The sequence below is a fragment of the Amphiura filiformis genome, unplaced genomic scaffold, assembly GCF_039555335.1.
Source record: "Amphiura filiformis unplaced genomic scaffold, Afil_fr2py scaffold_21, whole genome shotgun sequence".
NCBI lineage: Eukaryota > Metazoa > Echinodermata > Ophiuroidea > Amphilepidida > Amphiuridae > Amphiura > Amphiura filiformis.
In genome coordinates, this window is record NW_027305485.1 from 2,457,218 (window position 1) to 2,469,522 (window position 12,305).

At 38.0% G+C, this 12,305-nt stretch overlaps 1 protein-coding gene across 1 annotated transcript in view; it reads right to left on the reverse strand.

Moving 5' to 3' along the window:
* The window catches only part of LOC140143412 (atrial natriuretic peptide receptor 1-like), a 33,693-nt gene extending 21,628 nt beyond the window's left edge, over positions 1–12,065 (reverse strand). The window contains exons 1-4 of the mRNA XM_072165268.1: positions 12,062–12,065; positions 8,105–8,250; positions 7,644–7,799; positions 5,463–5,598 (exon numbers count right to left, since the gene is read on the reverse strand). Coding sequence (XP_072021369.1) covers positions 5,463–5,598; positions 7,644–7,799; positions 8,105–8,250; positions 12,062–12,065 — 442 coding nt within the window. The remainder of the gene's footprint in view (positions 1–5,462; positions 5,599–7,643; positions 7,800–8,104; positions 8,251–12,061) is intronic.
* Positions 12,066–12,305: the final 240 nt, after the last annotated feature.

Here is a 12,305-nt window from a genome sequence, read left to right on the forward strand (position 1 = left end):
CCAACAAAAGAAAAATAATAATTGCATCGCTGTATTGATTCTACATGAGTATGATAATTTGATTTGAAATTAAGTCCAGCTCAAAACACATCATATTTAAGATAACTAAATCTAGTCATTCATTTGTCTAAATGTTACGCTAGGAGTTATAAATCCTTTGAATTTTGGATTGGTTCTTGCCAGAAACATGTAAACATCAATTGACGCTCCTGGATCCATTATGCGAGTTTAACTGGCTAATTTGTCTTGTGATACATGTATGAAACATGCATGCTTGTTTCATACGCTAAGTATGATAAAGGCAATTGAATTTGGCTTTAATATACATGTAGTTCTTGAAAAACATAAAAATACAAAAAAAATAAACAACTCCTATTTCATGATTTATTGTGCGAGTTTAACAAGCATTTTCTCTCATTATATGACATTTTTGCTGTAATATTACCAAAATTCATCCGCACGCAATCGCGATGCATCGGTTTTTAGTAAATATTCGCTCTACCTAATTGTAACTTTCAGCTTCGAGGGCGCACTGCCATTTTAAGGTGTTTACGGTTCAGTGCGTTAAAACAAGAAAAGTCTCAGGTCAGCCGATGCTGAGTTCATCATTTGGCATCTAAATCATCTAGTTTCACCTGATATTGGTGACGGGAAATTAGCCATTCCCACTGAAAATTGTGTTATTGATAATTAGTGGTATTGAAAACTGAAATGTGTCATATCAAATTCAAATGTTTTTTATTTTGAGGACTTGATGAGACAAAAAAATTATCATTTAAATCATTAAAAGTTCAGTTCTTTCTGTGTTACCTTTCAATGACTGACTGCGGGTTTGTTTTTTTCTGTCTGTTTGGTTTAGTTCGTCTTTAAGTGCACAGTGGTTTTCATCACTTGTTCCAGTTCAGTTTGTATTGTTTATTTGATTCCTGTCGTCTTGTAGGTTTACGTTTTTGTTGGCTTTGGAATTTGGAACTTATTTTGCCTACATTGTGTGGTTTTATACCCTGCAAGTGCATTCTGCCTGCATTCTGCATTATGGTTTACTTGTCTCCCCACATCAAGTTGGTATACTCCTTCTTTTCCGTTTATAATTATAATAATAATAAGCGTTTCTCATACATGTTGCTGTTTAATCAAGCTTAATCTTTTTAAACAGATTTAAGAAGGTTGTCATTCATGAAGCAAACATTTAAAACACATCCTCTACCCGATTCATGAAACACATACAAAGGAAAAGTAACAATTCCGTCGTTGAGTTTCTTGAACAATGAGTATGCAATGAATCAGATGATAATTAAATTTGAAATCAAGTCTAGTTCAAAACACATCCTATTTAAGGTAGCTAAATCTAGAAATTCTTTTGTATAATTTTCATGCTAGATTCTGGAAATCAATTTAATTTTCCACAGCCGTAGCTGCCGTGTGCATTATTCTCATGAAAAACAACAACCAACAGCTGCCATATGGCTATAGTTTTGAGATATGCAACTAGAGGTAAATATTCAAGCAAAGGTTGAATTAAACTTGTGCAAAAGAAGTTACATTAAAATTCTGCATTAATTAGATATATAATCAGATTGCATTACCTTGCAAACAATTATTAATAATATTAGGTAATTTAAGGCACATTATTGCTAGCGGCTACGCTACGCATAAGTGAAGTGAATACATTTTGTGGTGGATTTTGGTGTCCAGAAGTACACTTTATGGCGGATCATTGTTCCCGGATTGTCATCCGTTTTTTTAAACCCTAGTACTGCGCAGGGTTGAGGTACAACCTCAACCCAACACCCTAAGTTTGTTCTTCGGGCATAAAAACGTCCAAAAGGCTTAAGCTAATCGTAGATCCATCTTGTGCGTTCATTTTAGTGATAAAATTATGACCCCAGCACTTTACCTGGGAATAGGACCGACCAACTCGGAACATGGCACAGTTATAAACCATCAACAATGAATACATTGTGAAACACTAAGCTTGAAATACTTTAATTACAGTAAAATTACGAGTTTAAAAATTCGCGGTCTATAAATCGAGTAGACAAATTCAGTTTTCGTCAACACACAATGCTCCAGGCGCACTATAACTCTGTTAAAGGTTACAGTAGGGGTTCCGGTAGTGTTGACGATAAAAAAAAATTCTATAAACTATGCATTTTTCTGCAAATAGAGGGCGCTCTTTACATATATTTGGCCCCCATGGACCAGATCGTATCACATATTAGAGTGATAATTGAGAAATGTAAACACATTCAATTAACTCGGAACATGGCACAGTTATAAACCATCAACAATGAATACATTGTGAAACACTAAGCTTGAAATACTTTAATTACAGTAAAATTACGAGTTTAAAAATTCGCGGTCTATAAATCGAGTAGACAAATTCAGTTTTCGTCAACACACAATGCTCCAGGCGCACTATAACTCTGTTAAAGGTTACAGTAGGGGTTCCGGTAGTGTTGACGATAAAAAAAACTTTGCTAGGTCTATATAATGCAGTAGTGTGTGGGTATGAAGAGGAAAGTGGTTGTAGTTCTTAGTATTAATTTATAACCGGATTGCCACAAGAAGTGGAAATTTAGTGGTATTTTGCTCCCTTGACCCCCCCGTAACGCCGCCACCATAGGCATCCCAGTACTCATAACGGTAACACACCATTTGTTACGGGCAGCCATAACACATTGGAGAATTCAAAATGAGGCTGACGTCAAACTAGGGTCAAATCTGGAAATGTTATAGTTAACGGTAACAATCATTTGTTATGGATATCTGTAACGCAATAAAATTGTTACTGCCAACCGTAACATTTTTCATAAGAATGGTAAAAACACCCCACAGTCTAAAACGTCCCCATTCTTAAATAAACGCCCCCCCAAATATATATATGAATAAATACTTCAAATAATACCCTAATAATTTACTTATGTCAATTCAAGATATTTTGATTCCTTCATTACTAAATCAGTCCTCAAAGCTGAAGGACAATGTGTGTGAATCAACGCATTTTACTCCCCTATCCAGTTAAATAAAGCTATGGCCTTGTACCACACCACTCTTCGTCATACATACATTCTCCCAGCCAAATTTCCCTAACATAATATGAAATTAAAAAAAAAAGGAAATTTAGTTCGGCAGAGGTGGGGCTCGAACCCACGCTGCACTGCGCCGCTATCATGTATACAGTATCGACATATCACCAGCGCCTTAGACCGCTCGGCCACAAAACTTGTTGGCGTCATCGTCAAAATTTAAACATATAATCGCAACTATTACGGTTTCGTGACACCCCTCTTCCAAATACGACCAAGCCAGGGCGGCCCGGTGAAGCAAAATGTGCATTGGAATAACACAGGAGTTTGGATATAACGGTAGGATTTCTTTCTCATACAAATGCATGGTCTTCCGTTATTAAAGCTTGTACCGGGTTGAAAATTCAGATATTTTGAAAAGAATAAGTAATTGAAACATAGAGCAAGTACTAAAATCATAACTTTTATACTTTCTGATATATGACGCTAACTAGTTCATCTTCTATATCTACAACACAGCGCTACCAGTAGGGGTCAATTGCCTATTGCGAGTGTCACTGTGTCTCTGCCTCCTATAAACCATATACATTTTTAGCACAATTGGGTATCGCGAATCGTTATATATGATGTGCAGTTAATATTCATATATTCTTTTATACATAGGATGCTTCAGTTTTAACACAAAAACATTTCATTGAAAACCCTCCCACTCGGCGATTTCAAAAAGGTAAGCACGCTTACCTAGAACGTGCAATAAATTAGCATTAAAATTTTTCTTATTTTACTTCAATACTCTATTCTAAACACATGTCAGTAACCAAGCAGTTGTCCAACTGACACAACAGTAAAATGCACTGACACAGAACAGCTTCCGGGACCACATTCTGAGGCGAATAATTGGAACCCAGCAAAAGAAATCTGTGAGAATAGAATGCGGACAAGATCCTTACACTGGAGATTATTTCCAAAGAGTAAGTGGAATAGTGTGGAACGAGGCTGCTTCTGCTTTTCCACACTCTTTTTTCAAGAAACAGACAGGTCTTGTTCCACACTATGCCATTTACTCACAGATTTCTTGTGTCGGGTGGCAATTATTGGGCTGTGAATGTGGTCCAGGAAGCTGTTCCATGTCAGTGCATTTTGCTGCTGTGTCAATTGGACAACTGCTTGGTTACTGACCAGTGTTTAGAGTAGAGTATTGAAGTAATCCTGTGTGCAATTTTTGTTCATTTTGTGGACAAGATTTTAAGAACTTGTGATAAATTATAAGTTTCTTTTTGAGGCCAGTTTATATTGTGTATCGTTAAGGCTAGTGCAATTGCAGGAGTCATATTTTTTCAATTTTACTAAAACAGGCACCGTACTTCTTAATACTAAATACATTGATCATATAGGTAATGAGTCAATACATTGATATAGGATTTTGATACAGTCAATAAAGTTAATAGCATACTGCAGTTACTGTCCGTTTTTCTACACAGAGCTCATCACAATTGACGCGTGACCTTTACAAGTAGTGTATGTTAGAAGTATAGGCAATTGCCTAGTTAACGTCACTGTGTGAAAAATAACCGGCCAATATTTAAAGTATTCTCTGAAATTCTAGAAAATATAGTTTTGTAACATGTCCTAAATTTTTAGCTAATTTAGGTATTTGGAAATATTCGCACTTTTGTAAACGACAGATAACACCAAAAAAATATGAAGAAATTATTTCCAAATCGTGCAAACCATTATGCTTCTCATTTTCAAGAACGCTGGTTAAGAATAAGCACACTATTGTCTCATTTCGTAAACAAAAGCCTACACAGTATTGTTACCTAACGTTCGCTTTATAATCGTTCACCCAACTGAAACTATAATACCAGCTCATTGCTCATTGCACAGGTAAAACAGAAACACGTGTAGTGTGGATTTAACCAGAGAAGATCTGATTTAATCAGTTGAGCTGTTTTCAAGGAGTGTTATCTTGGTTTAATAGCTTTTAATGTGGTTTAAGTCCTGCAAAGGTCGTGGTGAATTATATTGTAGACATGACTGCATCATGGTCGCATTAATATTTCTGTAAGCCTTGCGGTTCTTGTGTTTAGGCCAATAATATATCAAAACGAGATCTTGCTCTTCCCCATCCCGAAAACATCACGCATAAGGGAAGGAAAGACACCTTCTATATCTAGCCTTTGGATCTCCTTTATAGAACCCATACCATTACTTCTGTGTGCCAGCTTTATTTTTCTCAATATTTGAGTGCAAACACCGATAGTTCGTACTCCTCCTGATCCACCTTTATATGACCAGAAGGAGACATAGAGCTCCGTTTAATTTTTCCCCAATCTTTCATCAAGTCAGTTTATGATTTTAAAGCTGAGGAAAGGATGTCCGGGGTTTTTCTTTTGCTGCTTGACTTAAGTTAATAAATATTTTTTTACCTACCTTCGAAAGATCTGCCCCACATTTTCTTGGTTAGAGCCAACCCGTCCGAGAGATTGCCGTTTTCTGTTAATGTTTCATTTATTGCCAGTGAGTACAGAATAATCGAATCATGTGTAGCGGCCTGCAGATAGGCAGACTGAGAAAAGTATATTAGTTAGAAAGTAAAAAAGAAAGAAGATACAAAGAAACAAAACAAGAACCGTCCAGACTAAGTCGCAGACTTATGTGATGTACCCTGTATAATTGTATTTCATGAAATAGGGGAAGTTACCTGTATAATCATGCAATAGTTTGTTTATTATGACTTTCTGGAAATCCCCTATAATGGAAATGACATCATCATTTATGAAGACTATTTATGCCAAGGGGAAAATCCCCTGAGATAGTAAAGTGAACTGAAATAGTGGGAAAAACCCACAGGAAGTGATGTAATGTTAAAGGTGAATGTCTATTATTAGAACACTTTGGGAAAATCCCAGATGGTTTGCTATAAAACATCTTGCTGGTAATAATTCTAGGCAGACATGTATCGATGTGATTGTAATATGTGGTTGGTGTAGTTACCTCTCAAAAATGAGAGCAATAATAATTAAGCTGGGTACTCAGAGAGTATTACAAAGTGTGACCATGGAGGATTCCTACAGTGCTACAAGTTCAGCCTTGACTGAAATTATGATTATTATTTCGGAGCTACGAAAATAGACCAAAGTAAGACATAGGGTCTACTGCGGATTGTGACGGACTTTATGGAAAAGGTTACAATTATTACCATCTGGATACAGATCTGACAGGCTGCAATAGCCTTTATCATTGAGACAGTTGATAGAGTTGATCTGGGCTAGCTGGCTAATATGCTTACAGTCCAATTCCTTCAAAGAAAGGAAATTGCAAACCAGAAATATTTTATGTAGTCAAAGTACTACTATTTGCCAGTGTTGTCGGAGAAGATCTAGAATACGTCAAAGAACGTACTTCTTCCAAGAAAGGAATATATATTCTTCTGTCGACTTGCTGAAGTCTGGTGTTTTGATCCAACGCAACTGTCAAAATAAGTGGGGACAACTGCATCGCAGTCCTGCTTCCTGAAGATATTGTGTGAAAGGTCGAAATAGCACCAAGTTTGGAGAAAGCAGCGCAAGGAGTTTAGTATTGGAGAACGGCGCAAGGAGTAAAGTGATTCGGAGAACTGCGCAAGGAGTTTAGTATTGGAGAACGGCGCAAGGAGTTTAATATTTGGAGAACTGCGCAAGGAGTTATACATGTGTTTGGAGAACGACACAAGGAGTTTAGTCCGGGGGGGTACTTCAATTTGAAATGGATATAGGGGTAGGGCTGGCACTTTCGCACCAAGGGGCATTCGGTGAGAGCGAAATGTAAAAAATATGGGGTCATTGGGTGAGAGCATGATTTTTGGCATTCGGTGAGAGCAAAATGTACAAAATATGGGGTCATTGGGTGAGAACATGACCTTTTTTTAAATGGAATCTTTGGGTGAGAACCAAAACAGCGCCACAGAAACCTCGTAAATCGAATTTCTAGCTCTAAATGGCTTCAAATTTCTTTGTCTTTTCAAAATAAGTAACAAAATCAGTGATAAATGAAAGTTGCTGTTCAAATTGAACTTGTAAGGGTCTTTGGGTGACAGATCAAATGGAAAAATAAGGGGTCTTTGGGTGACAGAGCATGTGTTCGTAAAAAAATATGGGGTCTTTGGGTGACAGCGATGCTGAAAAGGGGGTCTTAACAGCCCTACATACGTGTCACCTCCAAAGTTGGAGTGCCCCCCGGGAGTTTAGTACTTGGGAGAAAGTAACACCATTTTCGTATGAGGATTTTATACGCAAGGATTTGTAAATGCAAGTGTACAATGGACTTAGCTGATTTTCGCAGGACAAGTGAATAAGGATATATTACATCAGTCGTCCAGAACATTGCAGGAACTTTATGATCACCAAGAAGAAGAATGCTGGCTAAGTACTAAATAGATAAAGAGCGTTTATATTTGGTTATTGTGTATTTGTTGTCATATATTATACCAATCATGACGTGCTTTCAATTAAAGACTTAGATATTGTTAGCTTAACCAAACAGTGTATTTGTGTTGTGCATTCGTGTGAGTTCGTGTGAGTTCGGGTAAAAGGTGATTTTGGCCTTGAGTCAAGTACGACTCGTAACACTTACACTTTCCCCAGGTGGGCGGGTAAAATTGAAGTCTCGTTCTTGACGAAGATCATGTGCTTTTATGAAATCTCTGAATTTGTCGTTATCCGGCTGGTACAGCATAAAAGTTAACAACGCTTGATATGCAAACTTGGCATCTTCATCACGGGCATCGTTCTTCAAAAATAATTAAATAAATAAATATTAGACATGAAATTTCCCAAAATATTGATCGATACTCCAAAAGATTATTATTCCGAAATGTTTTAGTTTGAAAAAATTCCTGAAGGTTGTTTATCCGTCGGTAAAGCTTACGTTTTAAAATCCAAGGATCGATTTTGAATATATGGCTGCCAGTGGCGTTGCTAGGGGTTGTGGCGCCCAGGGCTAAGAATACATAATGCCCCCCTCCATTCTGGAATGGATCGCGCGAATCTGAAAAAGGTCGCTATGAGACCCCTTAACCACGCATTTTATAATACCTGCTGCCAGTTGTCATCTCCAAAGATACGTTCGTTGTCGAATGGTTGGACGCTAAGAAATTGATACTCCCCATTAATAAGTTCTAGATCCAAGGCTGCTAGCATTAATTGACGTACAACCGTCCCATGTACCGACAAAATAATTACTATGAAACAGATAAAAAAAATGCATCACAATAATTAGACTGGTTCTGTTTTGGAAAAATCGAACAAAAAAATGGAAAAAATTGATGTAAAATTGCATCGATTAAGCTCGTATTTATTGGTCGAGCTATGAGATGTAAAATATGGGACGAGCGCAACATTGTAGACCTCTTAGCGAGACCAATGCATATTGGGCGTAAAGCAAAGCATCCAATTTCATAATAGTTAGGTGAAAAAGTTCAATTTGGTGACCACTCTCTGGCTAGTAAGGTTTGACGATTGATTCGACTTCTATGGACCATTTAGAAACAAAATAGCCACCATGTCCCTCGCGAAAATCCCGGCATTTTTCGCTAGAGGCCATAATCCAAAATGGCCGCCGCCACCATTTTGAAAATTTAAGTTTTGAACCAGAGCACCTATAATCATGCACAAAGACACTTTTTCGGATATGTCGAGTACAAGGATTCCGATTCTGACATTAGTTTGACATTCCGGCATCATTTTCACCCAGAAATCCAAGATGGTGGCCTGCACCATCTTAAAAAATTTAGTTTTGAACAAGAGGACCTAAAGTCATGTACAAAGACACTTTTTTGGATAAGTCGACCACAAGGATTTCAAATTTGACATTACTTTGACATTACGAACTCATATTTACCCAGAAATCCAAGATGGTGGCCGCCGGCGCCATCTTGAAAAAAATAAACCTAAAATCGTGTACAAAGACACTTTTTCCGGTAAGTCGACCTCAAGAAATCCGAATCTGACATTAATTTAACGTTACAAAATAATTTTTGCCCAGAAATCCAAGATGGCCCCCATTTGGTAGAGCGTAAATGTGATTTTTGAATGAGAGAAGAAGCATAAGTGTGTCATTTCCACCTTATCTGGGGTTCATGTCTCTTATATGGGATTTAAACTGCCTTATCTTGGGTTTACATCCCTAATCTATGGTTTAGACGGCCTTATCCTGGGTTTACGTTCCTTACCTGTGGCTAAGATGCCTTAACCTTAGCATATCGCAGTCTAAACCCAGATACGGCATATAAACCCCAGATAATGCGCCGTAACCCCAGATAAGCGACGTAGACCCCAGATAAAGCAGTCTAAACCCCAAATAAGGCGCCTTAACCCTAAATAAGGAACATAAACCCCAGAAAAGGCGTCTAAACCCCACACAAGGTGCCTTAACTCTAGATAAGGGTTGTTAACCCCAGATAAGGGTCGTAAACCTCAGATAATGCATCTAAACCCAAGATAAGGCGCCTTAACCCCAGATAAGAGACGTAAACTCAGATATGGCAGTCTAAACCCCAGATAAGGCGCCGTCTGGTGTTTACTTCTCTTATCTTAGATTTATGTTCCTTATTTAGGGTTAAGGCGCCTTATTTGGGGTTGGGACTGGTTTATCTGAGGTGTACGTCCCTTATCTGGGGTTACGGCGCCTTATCGGGGGTTTAGACTGCCATATCTGAGTTTACGTCTCTTATCTCTGGTTAAGGCGCCTTATATTGGGTTTAGATGGCTTATCTGAGGTTTGCGACCCTTATCTGGGGTTAACGACCCTTATCTAGAGTTAAGGCACCTTATGTGGGGTTTAGATGCCTTAGGTTTATCTTAGGTTTATGTTCCTCATTTAGGGTTAAAGCGCCTTATTTGGGGGTTGGACTGTTTTATCGGCGGTCTACGTCCCTTATCTGGGGTTACGGCACATTATCTGGGGTTTAGATGCCGTCTCTGGGTTTAGACTGTGATATGCTAAGGTTAAGGCATCTTAGCCACAGGTAAGGAACGTTAACCCAGGATAAGGCCGTCTAAACCACAGGTAAGGCGCCTTATCCCTAGATAAGGGATGTAAACCCAAGATAAGGCAGTTTAAACCCCATATAAGGGACATCAACCCCAGATAAGGCGGAAATGACACACTTATGCTTCTTCTCTCATTCAAAAATCACATTTACGCTCTACCAAATGGGGCCATCTTGGATTTCTGGGCAAAAATTATGTTATAACGTCAAATTAATGTCAGATTCGGATTTCTTGGGGTCGACTTACCGGAAAAAGTGTCTTTTTAGGTAATCTGGTTCAAAACTTTTTTTTTTTTTCAAGATGGCGCCGGCGGCCACCATCTTGGATTTCTGGGTAAATATGAGTTCGTAATGTCAAAGTAATGTCAAATTTGAAATCCTTGTGGTCGACTTATCCAAAAAGTGTCTTTGTACACGATTTTAGGTCCTCTTGTTCAAAACTAAATTTTTCAAGATGGTGCCGGCCACCATCTTGGATTTCTGGGTGAAAATGATGCCGTAATGTCAAACTAATGTCAGAATCGGAATCCTTGTACTCGACATATCCGAAAAAGTGTCTTTGTGCATGATTATAGGTGCTCTGGTTCAAAACTTAAATTTTCAAAATGGTGGCGGCGGCGATTTTGGATTTTGGCATCTAGCGAAAAATGCCGGGATTTTCGCGAGGGACATGGTGGCTATTTTGTTTCTAAATGGTCCATAGAAGTCGAATCAATCGTCAAACCTTACTAGCCAGAGAGTGGTCACCAAATTGAACTTTTTAACCTAACTATAATTATTATGTTTTGGATCTAATATTGACTCAAACTCGTATTCATCCAATCCTAATATCAATAAAAATAAAATAGAAATAAAAGCAAATAAGCAGTAAAAATGAGTGTGGTGACAACAATGAAAACGACGCGAGGTACAAAGACTTTCAATAATATTGTGTTGTAAATTAAAAAGCACTCATCAGAATATCCATACTGATATGGGAAATGGCCCGGGGGAGGCACTCCATATCTAAAATGGCAGGGATGTGCCTCGGCCATGTTAAAAGTAGGGGGCATTCCGATGAAATGTACAATTACAAAAATATGGGGTCATTCAGTACACAACCTGAATAAAAATGGGGTCATTCGGTATGAAACTTTGAAAAAAGGATGGCCATTGGGGTAACAAAAAGTAAAATGGGAGTCATTGGGTACATGATTGCCAAAAGAGTATCATTAAGTACACATAAGTAAGTGCCCAACTGCGTAAAAACAACTTGGCCACCTTGGAAATGTGAAAAATCTCATTACATGTATTTCTGGAGGAGAACACAAATAGACCTACCACCTAAATTTGGGAATTAAAAGGGGGGTCATTGGGTATAGCAGGAAATAGAAAAAGGCGGTCATTGAGTACTTGAATTTTTTTAAAGGGGGTCATTGGGTAATAGGTAGGACCATAACACAAAAAAGGGGGTCATTGGGTACAAGCCGGATTGAAAAAGGGGGTCTATCCCGAGGCACATGATGCATATCTGTCATGGAAGTGCCCCCGGGGGGAAATGGAAATTGGCAGAAGTATAAGAAGCCAGGAAGAGGTAAAAAAGTACACAACATAGACAGACTTTCATTTTGCATTAAAATTACAAATAAAAACAACAGTTGAAAGACTTTCAGTTTGTAAAATTTAGAAAAACGTTTAAGACTTTCAGTTTGTAAAATTTAAAAAAACGATTAAGACTTTCAGTTTGTAAAATTAAAAAAAAAACTAGCAGAATGCCAATACTAATACCGGATGAAAAATATGAAAAAAGGAAGAAGTAGAAAAACTAAGTAGAAAGATTTCATTTTTCATCAACATTAAAAAAACCCACAAATTTTAATTCTTCATGCTGACAATAGATTATTTTCAACTTTTATATTCTTCTTGGCATTCATTCATTTTCATCTTGGTGTGTGGGGATGGGGGTGTGTGTGTGTGAGGTGGGGGGGGGCGATAAAATAGCAATTCGGCATGTTTCAATCACCCATTATGCAGTTACTGTCCGTAATCCCTATTCAGTGCACACACAGCGCTCCAATTGATGATTGACCTTTAGCTCACTCTGTACTGTAGGTATAAGCAATAGACTAGTTAGTGGGCTGGAGGAAAAACCCTTCGCCCAATAATAGCCAGAGAGGCTCACATGTGAATTATAATGTTCATCCTTAACATACTACAATTTGAAGTAAAAAATGTCACTGGAAAGCTGTTGTCGAGCTTTGTTTTTC